The sequence below is a fragment of the Morus notabilis genome, unplaced genomic scaffold (genome assembly GCF_000414095.1).
Source record: "Morus notabilis unplaced genomic scaffold, ASM41409v2 Scaffold329, whole genome shotgun sequence".
NCBI lineage: Eukaryota > Viridiplantae > Streptophyta > Magnoliopsida > Rosales > Moraceae > Morus > Morus notabilis.
In genome coordinates, this window is record NW_010358084.1 from 547,516 (window position 1) to 566,339 (window position 18,824).

At 36.6% G+C, this 18,824-nt stretch overlaps 3 protein-coding genes across 4 annotated transcripts in view; all 3 read right to left on the minus strand.

The window, feature by feature from the left end:
* Positions 1–563: 563 nt before the first annotated feature.
* On the minus strand, positions 564–5,947 carry LOC21409900 (WD-40 repeat-containing protein MSI4). Its single transcript, XM_024161370.1, has 15 exons — positions 5,590–5,947; positions 5,297–5,360; positions 4,746–4,832; positions 4,589–4,651; positions 4,154–4,219; positions 3,979–4,053; positions 3,427–3,502; positions 2,968–3,187; positions 2,681–2,762; positions 2,248–2,321; positions 2,025–2,136; positions 1,859–1,933; positions 1,704–1,774; positions 1,212–1,311; positions 564–964 (listed from the first exon to the last, which is right to left on the minus strand). Exons 1-15 carry the CDS (start codon positions 5,817–5,819, stop codon positions 863–865), a joined length of 1,497 nt encoding a protein of 498 aa, XP_024017138.1. The 5' UTR covers positions 5,820–5,947; the 3' UTR covers positions 564–862.
* Positions 5,948–9,973: 4,026 nt separating this feature from the next.
* LOC21409901 (transmembrane protein 258) lies at positions 9,974–11,929 on the minus strand. Its single transcript, XM_024161451.1, has 4 exons — positions 11,832–11,929; positions 11,639–11,739; positions 10,422–10,500; positions 9,974–10,332 (listed from the first exon to the last, which is right to left on the minus strand). The coding sequence occupies exons 1-4, from the start codon at positions 11,832–11,834 to the stop codon at positions 10,285–10,287; spliced, it is 231 nt and encodes a 76-aa protein (XP_024017219.1). The 5' UTR covers positions 11,835–11,929; the 3' UTR covers positions 9,974–10,284.
* Positions 11,930–12,538: 609 nt separating this feature from the next.
* Positions 12,539–18,824, minus strand: part of LOC21409902 (receptor-like serine/threonine-protein kinase ALE2) — a 7,065-nt gene continuing 779 nt past the window's right edge. Inside the window, exons 2-17 of one of the 2 annotated variants that reach the window (XM_024161366.1) lie at positions 18,387–18,512; positions 18,070–18,303; positions 17,877–17,978; positions 17,620–17,760; positions 17,462–17,506; positions 17,268–17,354; positions 16,588–16,716; positions 16,281–16,499; positions 16,108–16,179; positions 15,907–16,008; positions 15,683–15,760; positions 15,232–15,603; positions 14,849–15,136; positions 14,180–14,569; positions 13,820–14,063; positions 12,539–13,723 (exon numbers count right to left, since the gene is read on the minus strand). In XM_024161366.1, coding sequence (XP_024017134.1) covers positions 13,060–13,723; positions 13,820–14,063; positions 14,180–14,569; positions 14,849–15,136; positions 15,232–15,603; positions 15,683–15,760; positions 15,907–16,008; positions 16,108–16,179; positions 16,281–16,499; positions 16,588–16,716; positions 17,268–17,354; positions 17,462–17,506; positions 17,620–17,760; positions 17,877–17,978; positions 18,070–18,303; positions 18,387–18,512 — 3,293 coding nt within the window. In that variant the 3' untranslated portion in view covers positions 12,539–13,059. Of the gene's footprint in view, positions 13,724–13,819; positions 14,064–14,179; positions 14,570–14,848; positions 15,137–15,231; positions 15,604–15,682; positions 15,764–15,906; positions 16,009–16,107; positions 16,180–16,280; positions 16,500–16,587; positions 16,717–17,267; positions 17,355–17,461; positions 17,507–17,619; positions 17,761–17,876; positions 17,979–18,069; positions 18,304–18,386; positions 18,513–18,824 lie in introns of both variants that reach the window. The other variant, XM_024161365.1, reaches the window with a different exon arrangement.

Consider the following 18,824-nt stretch of genomic DNA (forward strand, 5'->3'; position numbering starts at 1 on the left):
CCACACAATATCAAATAGATGACAAAAACAGAGACAAACCTCACCCACAAGGAGCAGCAGCTCCGAAAAACAAAGGGGATCCGAACAGGAATCCAAAGTGACCCGCAAATAATCCACACCCACACGAAAGGGCAAAGAAACCCACAGAAGGCGGCCCCACGCAGAGAGGGCAAGGCTGGGCTGAGAGGAGATCCCCCAAAACGGCACAGCTGCCGTAGAAAAGAGGCAATCAGGTGGCTAGTCTACCGCGGCGGCAAGGGCACCGCAGAGATGTGTGGAAGAACACATTGAAAGATATCAGCACGTATGAAATATCGTTATGTACACGCCCGTTTGGTTCATAAATTTAAACCACAAAGTTTGAATAAAAATTTAAAATTTTATCAGCAAAAATATTATCACAAAAATGTTTGAAATATAATTCAAACCCGCGAACCCGCGAATGGGCTTCGCATATGAATTAGGCTCGAATCTTTCCACGGAAATGATTACTGAATACCATTTCTTTAAAAGCGGCGTTCCTTATTGAAACGACATCCTCAAAAGAAAATGGTAAGTAGTTCTACCCATACAAACGCTCAAAGATTAAATTCCAAGATACCAAACTGTCGGGCTCTAGCAAGAACCAAACTAGTCGTCCCAGATATAAAACAAGGATTTAATACGGCAAAAAGGTTTCGGAATAAAAAACACTCTTTGGAAGGTGGAAAAATTCATCTCCCGCAATTTGAAAAGCTAACAATAAAATCTATAACATTGCAACTAAACAAGCATCCCTACCTATCTAAAACGTAATACCTAGATGCGTACAGACACACATTGATATAGCTACGCTTTCAGCAATCTAATAATTTCTGCTCTTTCAAGCCTTGGAAGTGCATGCCACGACATGCGACTTGAACTTCTCAAGCTCCGCCAAAACTTCCTCCTCTGGCCTGTAGATTAAATCGCTCATCCGCCATATCTGCACGGCCAAATCAAGGCATTTTGTTATCGACGGACGATACATGGCTAAGCTTTGTGGGACCAGGAAGCAAAGATTGCGTTTTGTCTCTTTCAAAACGAGATTATTTGTTAATCATATCATTTTTATTCTCCATCATGCTCGTGTGGAATTTAATTCTTGCAAGTATTGTTTCACGCTTAAAACAGTCAAAAAAACAAAAGCCTTAAAAGTAGGCAAAAGTTACGAGATAAAAGCATTCCGGTACCTGCAATGTCCCTCCTCCACCAGTAGTATCACAGTCATCAGACACACTAACAATAGTCCAAGGATCAGATGCATTCCAATGAAAATCAACAATTTTGTCTCTGCATGAAATGAATGACACGGTGAAGATAAAAAGTTGACTAAGAGCAAAGGTTAAAATAAAAATTCACCAAGGTGATAAATTAAAAATACATTAAGACATGATTACAAAATCATAGCAACATTAAGTCCCGTAATATGGCACAAAAACCAATAGTAGAGCAACAAGGAGTGACCTCATTCTGGTAGTAGATGAAGGTACAACCGTACAAGGAGAATATTAGGATTTGATAAATGATGATTTTAGACCGAAAAAAAAAAAAAGAAGCCCACTTCAAGGTACATAAATAATTACATGGCTAAAACAAATTCTGCATCTAGAAGATAAATAACTAGAAAAGGCATTAAAAGATATTTCTTAATTCATTAGTGGGGTCTCTGGAAAATTAGAAACCTGTGCCCAGCATGCTGAAAAAACAAGCCCGGAGGAGAACTTGGATTTGCTCGCTCAGCCTTCTTCCCAACCTATAATAATTGCATTTATAAAAAGTCATTTACAGCTAACAAATCTATTACACAAGTCATGGACAGATGAAATCAGTATGCTACCTTCTCATAATCCCAAATGTTCAAGAGACCATCTTCCGCAGAACTTCCAAAAACGGATGATCTATCCGGAGACCACTGGAACACAAAGTTATCAGTATATTAAATACCCACCCTTTCCTGCAAGTATAGGAAATGAGAGAATAAAAAAAAGCTGCAAAATTACTACCTGAACACAAAGAACAGCAGCTTTGTGGCCTTCAAATTTATGAATAGGTGCCCCAACTCCATCGGAAGTCAGATTCCGCCGATCAAATATTCGAACAGAATTATCTGCCGACCTGGAGACATAATATAACCAACACTCCTATTACGGAAAAATATTAAGAAGCAAAGCCCAGAATCAATCAAGTCAAAAAACCAGCAGAAAGAGAAACCATGTCAAAAAATACCCTGTTAGAATATGATTATCATCATGGGGACTCCAATCAACACAGTGAAGATCAGCATCGTGCGCCTTTTCAACCTGAAATTAAAAAAAAGAGAAGCAAACTCAAGAACATGTATCACAAATTTTACAAGATAGAAAAATGCAATACAACCAAACACTTGGTTGATACAATGAAAATTATCTGCATCCACTTGCACCTCAATCTGCATTGATTAGCTCCCACAATCAAGTATAACTACTACCATCAATATCGTAAGAAGCAGTACTCAAATAGTAGACTCTAAAATAAAAGATGCAGAAAACTCGAGTTGAGCCAATTTTATAATATGTTTGGAAGTCACCCACTGACACTTGATTCCTTCTTATGTAACTAGGTGAGTGGGTTTCACATTAAACAATAAAAAATAAATCTGAAAATGATCAAGAGGCCAAACCTTAATAACAGGACTAGAGCCAACTCGTGCATCCCATAATATAAGGCAAGAATCATCACCAACACTACAAAACTCCTGCGAGCTTCAGTGGGGGCAAAATCTCATCAGAAACGAAAGGCCACATCACAACTTCAAAAAGTTAATATACACATTACATAAAGCTATCAAAATGATAGTAGACAATAGGCACACTACTAGACATGAAACAGGAGGACAAGAAGCAACAAATTCTTTATGTAAAAATAAAAATCCATGTAGCAAAATCTATAAATCCACTTTCAAGTTACCTAGATGGACAAAATGTCACGTCTTCAACTGTATCTTCATGCCCATAGTAAATTCCTCGTGGAGCAACAGTAGGGCCATTAGCAGCTTTGTCATTACCTTCCCCGGATTTGGTGTTTTTAATGATTGACCCTGCACCTGAAGACTTGGTTGCAGCTGGGTCGGTGGCTGTTGCTGATATATGATCCTGAATACTCCACAACACCACAGACTTGTCTTTCCCTGCGACAACAATCTTTATTTTTAAGGGAGAATAACTTAATAATAAGTCAATTTATTTTAAGCTTTTAGGCATGAACTAAAGTTTTGTCGCGTGACGTGTAATGTAAAGTTGCTCGAATAATGAACACTTTCTAAATTAGACGAGTAAAACTTGATGCTATCATCATATAAAAACACCAGCCACAAATTTTATTGATAATAAAAATTAAATGGGAAAAAAAACAACAGAGACTGCCAACCTCCAGATAGGACATAGGGCTCCGTTGGGCACATTGCAAGAGCAAACTCTGCATTATCTTGATGTCCAGTCAAAATCTGCAAGAAGAAGACTACTTAAATTAACAGGTATTGAATCTTAAAAGACTTTTAAAAAAAATTGAATAATTAACACAGGGGATGCTTGTCAATATAGTTCCACAAGAAAAATTCTCCGAGTGTACATTGTTAAAACTAGCTAAGCAAAGTTGAAGTTACAATGCAAGGATGTTCAAATCAAGACCAACGAACCATTCTTATACACCCTTTATTTAAAATAAAATAAAACATTCACGTGCACAACTTGTCCAAAATGTAAGAACATTTGTAGTGATAATCACTTGCTCATAATTTGACCAAGGACTCTCCTAAATCTGGCTCAGATTACATACACAACCATTGACATCATGCTTTTATCATTAATTTGGTAGTACATGAAAATTGCAAATAAGGTGATCTGGCACAAGAACAAACAAACAACTAACAGAGATTAAAAAAGACATTCAGAACAAGAAAAATGTATGGAACAGACATACCAAATCTGGACGAGAGTTTGTAGCCCCAAACACAGCATGGCGGTTAGGTTGGGCCTCAACATCCCAAATCAAAACCTGAAATTTTTTATTTTTGTTAAAAAAAAAAGTGAAATCAACCGACAAACATTAAATCAGTTTAATATTAAGCACAAAAAAGATAAGTTAAAAGTCTCACATCAGGACTGTCCGTATGTGTAGCTACTATCTTAGTATTCTGCGGAAGTTCCCTAATTCTGTTCACCTGTCAGAAATGGTCACTAAAATCTTAATAATCACTCTACAAAATAAAAATTGAACAACACTTGAGGAAAAAGAAAAAAAGACAAATTCCATAAACGTTGAGAAAAAATCAAATGAAAACATTACTTCCCCCACTTTTTTTGCATCAAAAGGACAATCATATTTCTGTTTCTCTACTGCATGAAAACAAATATCAAAGCAAGCGATTCAACACAAAAGCCAATTTTTTTTTTTAAAAAAAAGTCCATTCACGTTTCATCATCAAAAGTAACCAAATGTATAAAAGTGCATTCAGCCAAAAAAAAAAAAAAGAAAGAAGAAGAAGAGAAAAGAAGTATAAAAGTGCATTACAATAGTCCATAATTCATACCTCTCCTGGATGTATGATGGTTTTGTACTTCTTTACAAATGGTGAGCGTGCTTCTTCATTGAACTGAAAAAACAAACCAAATTATCACTCACCAATAATTTAAAGCAACAATCTGCCAACAGAAATTCACGAAATCAATGACGCAATAATGTGTTACCTGTGATATGTGCTCGGCTGCTGCAACCCTAGGTTTGACAACTTCACAGTTTGCAATTACCAGAGTATTTGGAACACTGCCGTCAGTCTGAAAGAAGCAAAAATATATAAATATTAATTTTCTTTCCAAGACAAATTTTAGAATCAATAAATTATCAATTATAAGACCAAAATATTTTCCATTCCGGTTTTTCTTTAAACACATGCTATATTTTATGGGAAATTTAAATGTATATTATAATATCTTCGACTAGTTATTAGATAATTATCAATCATTTTGGTTATTGTTCCTTGTAATTATTACCAAAAAAAAACTTTAAGGCTAAAAGGACAGAACTTTTTTTAAGTAAAAAAAAAGAAAAAGAAAAAAAAGAAGACAACTTTATTACAAACATATTGAAGTCATATTTGCAAATCGACATAAGAGAAAATCTAAACAAGAAATCGGTTTGATATATCAGAAACACTAAGTTCTTCATCTACGAAGCTCTGAACAACGATGAATTCAAACATTTCATCCAAAGAACTTTCAATGGCGACGAGGAAATTCACCTGTTCAGAAAGGTAAAGACGCTGACGATTCTTGTAAGTCGCTTGTTCAAGCTGAGGCCCCCATCTACGCAGAGCAAGATCAACTCATCAACAAATCTCGTAACAAAATTCTAAAACCCTAACAAAAGTCCCAATCTTGAGCAAGCAAACAAATTACGAATCCCTAGAATTCCGAAACCACGCGACACAAAGCCCTAAAAAGCCAGAAAGAAACTGCGAAGAGACAATGTCACCGCCATGCGAAACCCTAGAAAGCCAGAGAGAGAGAGAGAGAGAGAGGAGGTTGGTCGTACCGGCAAGAGAGGGAAGGCCAGACGAGGTTGTGGTTGGAAAGCCAGTCGTAAAGGACGGGGACGACGGACTTCCACTGGGAGTACTTGTCGTCGACGGAGGGCTGTTGATGAGCCTTCTTTATCTTCCCTTGTTGCGGCTGTTGCTCCTCCTGCTTCTCGTCCTTGGGCTTCGGCTTCCGTCCCCGGGTCTCCTTCTTCTTCGCCGGGGCTTGCTGCGACTGGGCGTCCATGGCCGATCTCTGTAGCTTCTTGGTTCTGGCCGGTATTGGACGGGACTGGACCCTCGCTACTGTACAGCAAATAGGAGTAGCTTTTAGTAAAGTCACCCTCTCTCTCTCTCTCTCGGTGTCCGAATATATTAGTGTTGTGTCGAGGAGAGAGAGAGAGCTTTGTAATGCTGGTCCCACTTTTTGCTCGTGTTGTCTTCATTTGTCAACTTTTGGTGTGCAATGCGAATTAGGAAAAAAATAAAAAATAAAAAATAAATGTGCGTTTAGAATTAATTTAAAAATAATTTTATTTTTAATAAAAAATAAAAGTGATATTATTTTAAAAATTATTTGAGATTTTTTTGAGTATAATAAAAAAATAAAATCGTGTTTATTAATTAATATATTATAATATTATTAATAAATATTAAAAAATAAAAATAAAAAAGTGAAAATAATTTTTAACTATTTTTTAATTCATTTACAAAAATTATTCTCACTGTTTTTATTTTTAAAATATTTACTAAATAAATATCGTTTCATTTTTATTATCATTTTTATTTTTCAAAATACGTGAAAATTATTTTCAAAACTTATTCTAAACATTCACAAAACTTTCCTCATTTTTTCTCATATATATTATTTAAATATAATATAATATAATATAATCTACATATAAAACATTAAATAGACAAAAAAGATGATAAGAAAAGTGACACTAGTACTAACATTTCTTTTCAATTCAACTAGTATAATGTGTAAAGATAGTAATCTCCAATTGGTTGGTGATGAATCCGACGTGATCGGAGGAGTTGCTAATCAGTAGGAGAAGGCAAAGGCAAGACTTTCAACTTTGGGGCGGGGCCGAATAGAATGTTCTTCGAGCGTAGCTTAGGTCTATGTTCACGACATGGAATGGAGCTATAGTCTTGGGCCTTTGAGAAAGGCCTTGTACAAACACAAGTATAAACAACCCTCAATATCATTTTAAGAAGCTTAGGTGACCTAACAGTTGTGTTTATAGTTCCCGTTCACTTCACCGATTCAAATTTAAAATTTGAGTTTTGCTACAGTAAAAAGTTTTCAGAAATAATCACATCTAATTTTTTTGCTACAGTAAAAAGCTCTCACATAAAATCACATCTCAACTTGAATTAGCGAGGTGAACGGACCCATAGTTGTTTTTGTTTTTGTTTTTTTACGTTTTTTGAGAAAGGAAAAAGGAAAACGGGAGAGAAACGGTGTTTGACACAATTAAAGTAAAAAAATAGAAATAAAAATGAAATTTTTAGTTTAGTGTAAAATGTGAGAGAAATGAAACGACTTTTAGTCGTTTTTCATTTTTTTGTTTATGTTTTCTCCTCTCTTGAGTAGAAAGAGAGAGACATTAATAAATTTTTTTATATTGAAAATAATCTCTTGATAAAATTACCAAACGCATTTTCAAAAATGATTTCTGTCTGAGATTGAAAACATTTTCATTTTTATTTTCATACAAAAAAAATTATTTTAGAACGAGTTTCAAACGCACCCAATATTTTTCAGATATGCAGTTTGACCCTCTTTTAGTAAATCATTAATAGACATGAGACATGTTATAGCAAGAAGATGATACATAAATGTTTGTTATCCATCGAGTAGGTACGATCATCAGAACCAACAAACTACCGGAATCAATAACTGAAACCGAACCACCCTTATGGTAGGCAGTTTGGGTTCTAGTTTTTTTGTCACATTACCTTCCGAACTTTGAAACTTAGTCTGTGCACACCCTGAACTTCAAAACTTGCCCATTCTGTTAAGTTTATTAACGGATATGATGATGTGGTCGGATTATTTTCATAAATGCCTCCTGAAGTATGTACCTTATTTAAAAATACCCCATAATCTATGACAACATATCAAATGACCCTTAATTTATAAAAAAATAATAATAATAATTTTATTGATGCCATTAAAAATTAATTACACATATTAAATTCGAATGAAATCAATAAAAGCGATTAAATATTAAAAATAATTAAAAAATATAAAAATTTTACTTTAAAGAAATTCAAAAATTAAATAAATTAAATATTTGTTAAAAATAAAAAAACAAAAGTAAAGAGGAATTTTTTTTTTTGAAAAACCTACTTCCTCTTTGTCAATATTTATTTAAGTTTGCAAATTTTTTCTTTTCTTGTTTTGATTTTTGAAAAGAAATTGATTTATTTAATTTTTCAATTTTAAATTCAAGTTTTTTTATATTATTTTCTATTATTTTTAAATATCTAATCACTTTGCTTGATTTTATTTGAATTTAATATGTTTAATTTATTTTTAATGGCATGTCACGTTATTTTATTATATTTTCTACATATTATGGGCATTTTGATATATTTTAATAGATCATATGACATTTTTTAAATATGGTACATACTTCATGAGGCATTTATTAAAATAATCTATTAAATTACCACTCCAATAATTACCACGTCATCAAATATGTTAATAAAATTAACAGAAGGGGCCAAAGTTAATAGTGTTTCAAAGTTCAGGAGGTGTGCATATCAACTTTTAAAGTTTAGGGGTAAAGTGACAAAAAAAAAAAGTTCAGGAGGCAAAAATAAAATTTATCCTATTAATTTTACTAATATGCATATTGTTACTAATCAAAAGGCATTAGTTATTTATTTATTTATTTTTAAAAAAACTACACAAAATGAAACCATAACTTATATGCTTAAAATTGCTTGGTCTAGTGTAAGGGTGACAATTCGTGTTAGTGGGTCGTGTTCGTGTCGACCCGTTTATTAATCGTGTTAGAAAACATCAACCTAAACACGATATGTTTATTAAACATGTCAAAAATGTCAACCTAAACACGACCCATTTATTAATCGCGTCAACCCGTATAACCCTTTTAAATTAATATATTAAATAAATAACTAATATAATAATGACTTATTTAATACAGCCATGACAGGTTTAACATGTTTATTGGTCAATTTATCTTTTTCTTTAAGAAAAATAAATGAATTTTACCTACAAATATTAAAATTCACATTATTTGTATTTAATATGTCATATAAACTTTCATGTTATATCACATATCATTATATTGCAGATGACACATATAGTTAATCGTATCAATTCGTGTCACTCCGTGTTAGGAGGTCAACCCTAACCCAACCTATTTATTAATCGTGTTAATCATGTCAACCTAATTATGACCCAAATTCATTTATAGTAAACCCAAACCTACTAACTTCGTGCATGTTTCGAGTCGTGTCGCCGTGTCACTACCCAGATTGTCAGCCCTAGTCTAGTGGCACTAGGGTTTGGGTAAGATCGAGCTTCGGTGAGAAGTTGTGGGTTCGGGATTGGGTGAGATCGAGCTTTGGTGAGAAGTTGTGGATTCGATCCCGCTTTGTAACAAATAAAATTAAGCCCACACCCAACAAAATCTCTTGCCAACCTCTCACCTTCAGGCTAAGCCCGCAATGTTGAGCCGAACAACTCCCTCAAGTTCAGGATTGGGTGAGATCGAGCTTTGGTGAGAAGTTGTGGATTCGATCCCGCTTTGTAAGCTCACACCCAACATAATCTATTGCCAACCTCTCATCTTCAGGCTAAGCCCGCAATGTTGAGCTGAACACCTCCCTCAAGTTCGGGATTGGGGTTCGGGATTGGGTGAGATCGAGCTTTCGTGAGAAGTTGTGGATTAGATCGCACATTGTAACAAATAAAATTAATAAAAAAGCCCACACCCAACAAAATCTCTTGCCAACCTCTCATCTTCAGGCTAAGCCCGCAATGTTGAGCCGAACAACTCCCTCAAGTTCTCTCTTTTATCGCATCGACAGTTGCAAACCAACAAAACCTATTCGGCCAACTGCCAGCAGGTTGGCCTGATAAAGAAGAATAGATATATGATTGTTTATTCTATGATCTCCTCTATCATTGAGTTGCTCAATAGGATTATACTAGCCTAAGAAAGGAGAATAGATATGCTCGTTTATACTTCATACTTCTGTCTATAATCCAGGAACCCAACTACTACCAATTTTTTATTCCAAGAAATGTGGAGCATCCAACTCGTCCAAATACAGGATATCCACTAAAAAGAATGATTAAATGGATTCAAGAACACCACCATAGTAAAGCTCTGACCAAACAAAGGTTCTTTAACGTTATAGGCTTTAAAACAATCCTTCGTTCTGTCTCTAATATAATATTTTGCTAGCACAGACACGCATAGAACCATTATCAAGTCATAAATCCCGTGGTATTCAAATTAAGCTCAGGCTAAGAATAACAGTGCAGATCATAATCTCTCCATCTGCCACATGACAACAAATCAATTGCTGTTAATGGAATAATGGAGAAGATCGTTCCATTGAAGAGAGCCGAACAATACTTTTAGCTACAACAAAAGTCAAGAGTATCATTCTCTATGAAAATCTCACATGGCTCAACAAAATTTCACGACTACTGCATCTACGACTCAGACATAAACACCACAAGACAGTAGCAAGAACAAGGAGCCGAAACCCTGCATACCAGTAAAAGAGATATAAGGCAAACCCTGCATAGCACTTAAGGTTGAATAATTTGTTATTCAAAAATAAATTGCAGGCGTACCAAGAATACAGATGCCACCGCTCCCGTTGTCAGCTCCTTAGTAAGACTGCGGTTTCGCGTCGACGATGTTGCTTCATAGCTGCAAGCAAAATGCACAAATGTTAGGCCCACCATCAGCTGCAACTTACCTATAGTATATGTCAAAAACAGCACTGGGAAAATCATCAGAGTCCGGCACAAGTGATACAAAGTTCTTAAATTCTTTGCCCAGTACTTCTGTTTCAGAAAAGCCATACATAGTATTCCAAATTTTCCAGACAATAACCCACATTTCAAATCCAACTGAAAAGCATGTTTACATATGTGCATGATGCGGCGAGGGGCCGAAGACAATATAATGAGAAATTTTGATCAATCTTCCTTCAAGTAAGGCTATTCTACCGAGACTATCTTGATTGTGGGAATCTTCCTTGTGCATGAATGAGTATGATGAAATAATCATCTTCATGTTAATAAAAATACTGAATTCTTCTGATTTTTTTTTAATCATACATTATGTGAATCTTATTCTAAAATTCCATGCAACACATCCTTAATTTCACCACAGTAGATACAAATCTGAACTCGAGCAACCATGAAAACTTTATTCTCCTGATACAAAAAACAATGTGATGCCAAAACACAAAAGTATCAAAAAGCCTCCAAAGGCTCCCCATCAACTGAAACTCTCCAACTACATTAGTTAAAAAAAACAACGAAAACAGTTTTATATATGAATGAACACCATCAAAACCCAGGACTTTGCGCCCCAACTGACTCTCCATAAACCAAAATGGAAAGATATTCCTTCTTCAATCTTCAACTGGTAATTAGACAATACTTTCACACTATTACTCCTCGCTCAAAAATCTAATACCTGCTTTCTGAAATAAATGGACATTTCTGTTAGAGCATAACCTATAATTCTCTCTCTGATTCCACTTTCCACAAAGTAGTAAGTACAATACAAAAATTGCGAAAGAAGCCACATTTTTCCTAACATACGTAAATCCCAAATCCATTTGTATCTAAAAACAATATAGACACACAGAGACACACAAATTGCTTAAATCAATCTATCCAAAATGAATCCAGATAGAAAAAAAATAAAACCCCAATTCTGTTTCATCGATTAGATCTACAAAGCAAAACGAGAATCCTAATATCGTGGATTCGTGAATCGCAATTGAATCTCTTTTAGAAATCAATATTTGAGTGATCCGAAAGATCTGGCTTACATGAAGAAAGAGGCGGTGACGACGAGGCCGATCGCGAGCATGACGACCGAAAGAGTTGGGTACCATGCTTCCGGCACTGGACTCGTAATTGGTTTCGGAGCCTTCACCAAAAAAAAAAAAAAAAAGAGAAAATTTGAGAAACAAGGAAAATATTTTTGCAGAGAAATCCTAAGGAAAATTTCCGATTGCATACCATTACAGCCGGCGACGAAGTGGAGAAGAAGAGTTTTTTTTTTTTTTTTTGGGGGTTTGGGTTTTGATCGTTGAGATCGAGTGAATTTGACTCGAAAGTTTCTTGGTCATCTATGATTTTTTATGGTGATTTCTATTGAATGTATGACGGATAATTTCAGCCGTTGGATGAGTAGAAAAATTGAGAGAGTGGATCCAACGGTCAAAAGGAAATGTCAAGTTGTCAACGGCGTATGCCTGAACTAGAGGAATCAGGAATGCAATTCATGTGTGTAAACGACAACAACTCTCAAAAACGACAATAATTCAGAAAAACGACCGTACTGACAACAAAAACGACAGCAGAATGAAAATACCACAAATGGAAAACGACAACGGCAAGTGCGCGAAACGACAATGGTTTTGACAACGACAGTGCCCAAAAAACAAAAAAAATGACAGATCGATGACTGAATGTAGGAAAAAACGACGCAATTCGACGATGGACGTAGATTCTTTTGTGAATTGAATCATATTCTATCTCTTTCTCTTTTATTTAATTTTATTTATTTTGGTTTTTTTTTCCTTTTTCTTGCAAAGTTCCATTTTTATTTGATGTATTTTAAAGGACTGAATTATAGTGTAGGCTCACAATCACAAGGAAAAAAGTTGCCCATATAATTCTCGAGGAAGGAATTGAAAAGCAATACGGACTGTACATAGTTTCTTTCATGTGATAGCAATGCAAATAGTCAAATCTTATCATATGAAAGCAACATTATTACTATGATTTTTACTTTAAAGGTGGGGGCAACAAAATCTTCTGTACAATTTCTGTAACAAGAGCAAACTCTCTCTCTACAGTCATTCATTCATTGGATTTTTACATACAAACGTTTTATAGCAGCCTCAGTCCGAACTTATTCACTACACAAATCCGACGATTTTGATCATCGTACGAAGTAGACGGCCGAGACTAGCCCCTGTTGATCATTTGAAATTTATTAATGTTGATCCAAATTGGTTTATAAATCCATCCCATTTAAGTATTTAACTTGAAGAACCTCATGACTGCAGAAAATTCACACCCCATATTCACCACTTTGCTTATCTTCCAGTTTCAAGCCTCTGAAAGCCTTCTTCAACTCTTTTCTGCATGGAAAGATCAAAATGTACACTTGCACTTGGAACATCGAGAACTGGAAAATTAAAAAGAAATCAATTCTTTTATCGGGACCTCTTGGAGCCTTTCAATGGGAACCCGACCATAATCTGAATGTGAACCCATGTTCACTCACGCTGCCTCCAGATAGTCCCCTTACTCTCTGCCAGAAACGCTTGCTTCTCCTGCTTCCCAAGGGACCAGAACTAGAGTGCCTCCTAAACGATTCAGATTGTTCGGTGCCTAATCTCGCAGATGTACTGAACAACTCTGAAGCCGACATTCCTCTCCCTAGATCGAGCTCAGACTCATAGCTGTGGACTGAGTGTTGGCTTTGCAACTGTTCCGAGGCATCCAAATCGATTGACAAATCCTCTCTACTTGAGGTTCTTGAACCAAGTTCTTTTGCTTCCTCAATCTCATTACACACCAACTTTAAGGCCTGAACAACCTCGCCCATGAAAGGGCGGTTCGATACCTCCGGTTGTACGCACATCGATGCAATGGCTGCTACTTTGGCCACGTTATCAAATGGAACATCAGACCCCAGAGAAGGATCTATAAGCATTTCCAAACCTTCTTTACTAGTGAGGAGCGGACGGGCCCATGCAACTAGATTTTCTTGACCGGGTGGCTGTGACATGTCTACTGGTTTCCTTCCAGTCAAAAGTTCAAGAAGGACAACTCCATAACTGTAAACATCACTCTTTACAAGAAGATGCCCAGTCATTGCATATTCAGGAGCCACATATCTGGAAATCAATGATGAGAATATAAATATGTCAAACATGTGCAGAACATAACCAAATCAGGATAGAAAAATTGGATGCCATAAGAGAGTTTCATACCCAAATGTTCCCATGACACGTGTCGATATATGTTGGTTTTCCTCATCCAAAGCTGTCCGAGCCAAACCAAAGTCGGAGACTTTTGGTGTAAAATCATCTTCCAACAAGATATTGCTGGACTTAAAATCTCTATGTATGACACGGGGGCTAGAATCCTCATGTAGATATGCCAGTCCCCGACCAGCACCCAGCGCAATCTTCATTCGGGCACCCCAATTTAGTGGAGCAGTTTCCTTGTCCACACCTATCACAAACAAAATACCCAAAAAGAATGAGAATGACCAAAAATGAAAAAAAAAAAAAAAAAGAGAGAAGAAATAGAAAACAAAGATTTTATTAACTTAGAAGCAGACAAAGTACCATGCAAATGAGATTCGACACTGCCATTTGGGATCAACTCGTAAACCAAGCAGCGGCTGCGCTCCTCTATACATATAGCAATCAACTTGACCAAATTCCGGTGATGAAGGCGGCTAAGCATCTCAACTTCAGCCAAGAATTCACGACCACCCTGCTGATCGTCTCTCTTCAAAACTTTGACAGCAACTTTGGTGCCATCTTCAAGAACACCGCTATAAACACGCCCAAAGCCTCCTTCCCCAAGTACTTTAGAAGCACTGAAATGATCGGTTGCTCGCTCTATGTCGCTTGCGCTGAAAGTCTTGGCAGATCCTGTATAAGTTGCAATGCTAGATCCAAATGATAAAGAAGCAAAACTGTTCCTACTTCCTATCAGGGACCCAGGAGCTCCTGCAAAATATATGTACTCCTTTTTAATATTCTCAATACAGAAAAAAGTTCTGTATAAACCCCATTGTCAGTATGCCATCCATAATCCTAAAATTAGAATTCGATTATAACAAACACATATTGAGTAACTAGCTTCCATACTTTATTTTCACATTGAAGAAACAGACAAACCAAAATATTGTGTACACAAATCCACCAGAAAACCTCAATACAACATGACTTTGACTTTCCTAGACTGCACCAGAAAACTTGATTGACTAAGTTGCTGGGTTGAATTACCTGATGGTTTGGAGAGGGAAGGTTGCATAACCTTTTGAGTTGGACCTTGTTGAGAAACTTTGTCCCTACGTTTAAAAAGAAAAATCCAAGCTACCGCAGAGCACAAAATCACTGCCAGAGAGGATGACAGAGCAATAATAGCAATTATGCCATTACTAAGCCCCTTTTTATGATGCTTTTTTGGCACATCAACCCCAAAGGGCTTTATTGTCCTTGCATTACTGTCAGTACCAGGATACGGCCCATCATCTATTATACCACCAGCAGAAGGTGGAGATGGGGGTAAACCTACAAGTGTAGATTTAGTGTAAAACAATAATTATTTACAACAACCCAGGGGGATTGAGGGTGGAATAGAATAAATTAGAGTGTCAAAATTGCACCTGGATACCGCACATATAGCACTTCATAGTCGCCAAAGTAGGACACTTGGATGGTAACTTGCTTATTCCAGAATCTTTGATAAGTTAAAAAAGCAGTGGTGTTATCAAACCTTTCCCCCAGAGGTACCAAATCAACAAGTACTACTGTCTTATCTGGTTGCTGGTTAGCTGCATTAGCTCCAATGATGCGAACCTGACTTTGTTTTATGAAAACACCAGCAGCAATTTCCTGGGCAAGCTCCGCCACCAATGGGAAGAATGTATATAAAGCGACACTAAGCCGTAATCCGACTTGGATGGGCAAAACACAGCCACAAGGTGATCCAGGAGGAGTGTTTGTATAAGGCTCAGTGCAAATGGTTGCTGAACAATCTGCAAGAAGGAAAAGTACCGGTCAAAACTTAGTATGATGAGAAATTTACAGGTAATAAACTGTAAAACTTTTTTATACCTTCATTAGGAGGTGGAGGAGGAAATGCCCGAAGTGGTGGCGGGAATGATACCTTTGGGCTTTCTGATGGAGGAGAGGCTTCTGGGGAGAGAAAGGTCAAACAAAGTGAAAATATAATCTTGTTGTAAGATGTTTAATGACGACAAATTAAATGAGAAATTCCAATAATGGGACAAAATATTGGGGTAAAAGAAAATAAAGCCAGCATATTGTTTTCCCCTTACTTTTGGGGTTGCTTGATGCAGCTTTATGAGATGGAGTAGGTGCCGGTGAAACATGACTTAATGGTCGAGAAAAAGGGCTATGAGATGGTGAAACTGAAGAACCTGCCATCCAGAATGAGAGACAATTGGGGACCCCAAATTTAGGCCATTGCTGAAACTCACATAGAATACAAAACTGGAGAATAACAAACATGAAAGTACCTGGTTTTGAGGGGGAAGAAGCGTAATGTCTTTGTCTATGCGTTTGAAGTGGTTCTGGTGGGACAGTTGGACCTACATAGAATTTTAAAGGAAAAAAATCCCAATAAAACAAAATACTACTTCACTTTTTAAGGAGGCGGAGAAGAACAATTCAGGAAAAGTAGGAAACCTACCTTGCGGTTTCGAAGGGGGAGGATAAACTGTATATGATGGTGCAGGAGCAGGATTGGTGATTTTGTTTCTCGCGTGATGATGCTTATAAAATGAGGTTGAAGGTGAGGATGCAGGAGGATTATGTCTTTTATTATGAGAATTGGGAAATGACAATGGTGGAGGAGCATTATAAAAATGTCTGGGAGGTTCATGTTCTGAAGGAGCACCAGCAGAAGAACCTACAAAAAGAACATATGCAGAAATTATATTATCCAGATAACATATCTGCAGATCAATAACCATTCTGAAATTTCATTTTCAGTATACCGTTTACTGGGATTTGGCCCACAGGTGCTGATGGCTGGGGTTTTGTATATGATGGTGCAGAAACAGGTATTCCCCGCCTTTTCCGGTCATTGATTGGGGGAGGAGATGACACAGGAGAGATTTCATGGTCTGCAACTTGTACAGAGAAAATCATATGAAATAATGGTTGGGGTAAAATGTCTTTAGACAACTTAGTAAAATGCCCTTTAAAACCAAAGTGGAGATACTGTGTGTTCAATTTTAATGCAAAAATGAGTTGTTCGTCTGAGTTTGGAGACCATTTTACTGAAACTAAATTCTAATTTGGAAAAGAAAATGCTGAAGAACGAACCAGAACAGGTTCAATGTGGGTTTTCATCAATTTTTTTATTTTATTTTTTTAATACCATCAAAGCGCTGATCCATATTGTTAGACGTGTCAGTATAAAACAATAGGAGATTCTTCACATTTCTCAGTGCCCTCCAGCCACGAGATTTTAGCTCAAAAAATTAAGAAATAAAGATACATGAAAGAAAAAGGCTTCTCGAAGCATGTAAGTTCCAAAAAGAGCCTATTTGCTTTGAAGAATAAAGGTTCCAAAAAAGACTACCAAACTAAAAAGTTAACTTGATGATCCAGTTCAATTGGATAGTGGGATATGAACTTAAAACAACACTTCTTTTCTGGAGGGAAAAAGTACCAGGTATTAATGGAGATCCTCTAGGTGTAGTTGGATGGATAATGGGTGAACTTTGCGGCGCTTGACTTGGTGCTGAAACAATTGTAACTGCATAATTGAAGGGGAAAAAGAAAGAAGCAAAACAAAAGCAACAGTGAAAAGAAGTTCATTTCAATTACTTTAAAGTATAAGAAAAAAGATTAGATTAGGTGTACCAGGTGGATGTAGTCCCAATTTCCTCGGTGGTGAAGCAATAGATACTGTATGTAATAGAAAGATGTTAACCCAAATTCATTATAATAAAGATTCTAGTATGGCATAAAAATAAAAATATTAAAAATTTAATACAAATTAAAAAACACTTATCATGTACCTGGGGTAATTGGCTCGGAGACGGGACCCTTATTATCTGTAGAATTTCTTTGGTCAGAACTTACTGGTGGAATTTCAGGTGTGCTAGGATGTGCAGCTGGGGAAACATGTGGCATGTTCCTTGAAGGCGTTTCAACTGGAACTGTAAATCATAGTATAACATAAAAGCCATTCACTACCAAGTTCAGCTGAAAATTCACTTGAAATAAGAAAATCCACGTGGTGTATCTACCCTTAAAACCAAGGCGGATCATGTACCTGGAGCAGCCGGCAATGAGACAGGCGACTCGATAACTGGTTCCTTTCCTTGAGAAGCAGCTGGTGGTACGGCGGGTACATGAACAGTAATGGGTGGAGGGGCTGTAAAATAATGATCACAATCACAATTATAATACTTGGTGTGGAGAACTAAGAGAAAGAATGGAAGAAATCTTACTAACAGGCCCTCTACCTGGAGCAACTGGCAAGGAGACAGGAGCTTCCGCAACCGGTTCCTTTCCTTGAGGATTGGCTGGTGGAATTGCTGGTACATGCCCTTGATCGGTTACGGGTGGAGGAGCTGTATTAAATGGTGGGAAAACTTCTGTAATGCTTGGTGGCAATGATGGCACTAGCCCCTCTTGTGTTTGAGGTTCTGGTGGGGAGGAAAGAGGTGGCGATGCAACTTCAGGAGGTAAAAATGACCCTGCATCATCATATCAACATATCAATAAGATAATCTCATCTTGGATAATTACCATTTCATAGCCCAAGGATTAACAAAGTTACCAATTGGTTGCGACACCGAGCTCGGTGCGTTGCTGCTAAATGACTTCCCATTTTGGACAGGACCTAATGTTCCTTGTATGGGAGCAATGTCAGAAGAGGTTGCTGGTGATGGGGATGTTGTAAGCCCTTAAACAAGACAATAGATCATAATCATATTTCATGACCTTGTACAATAACTAGTCTTATTCGAAAGCGAATTTAGACAAAAAATAAATACAAAATGATCCAAAACAAGAAGATCAAGCCATGTCTATAGTATAGATATTGCCAATGACTGTACTTACGATTATAAGTTCCCCGAAAGTAGTTCATTGAAATTAGCTATCTGTACAGACTACAGACAGTATTACAAAGCTACAAGCTTCAGTTGTAAAGCTACGCCATATAATTTCTTTACACCATTCTAAAATGTTCAGATCCAGATATATATATATATAT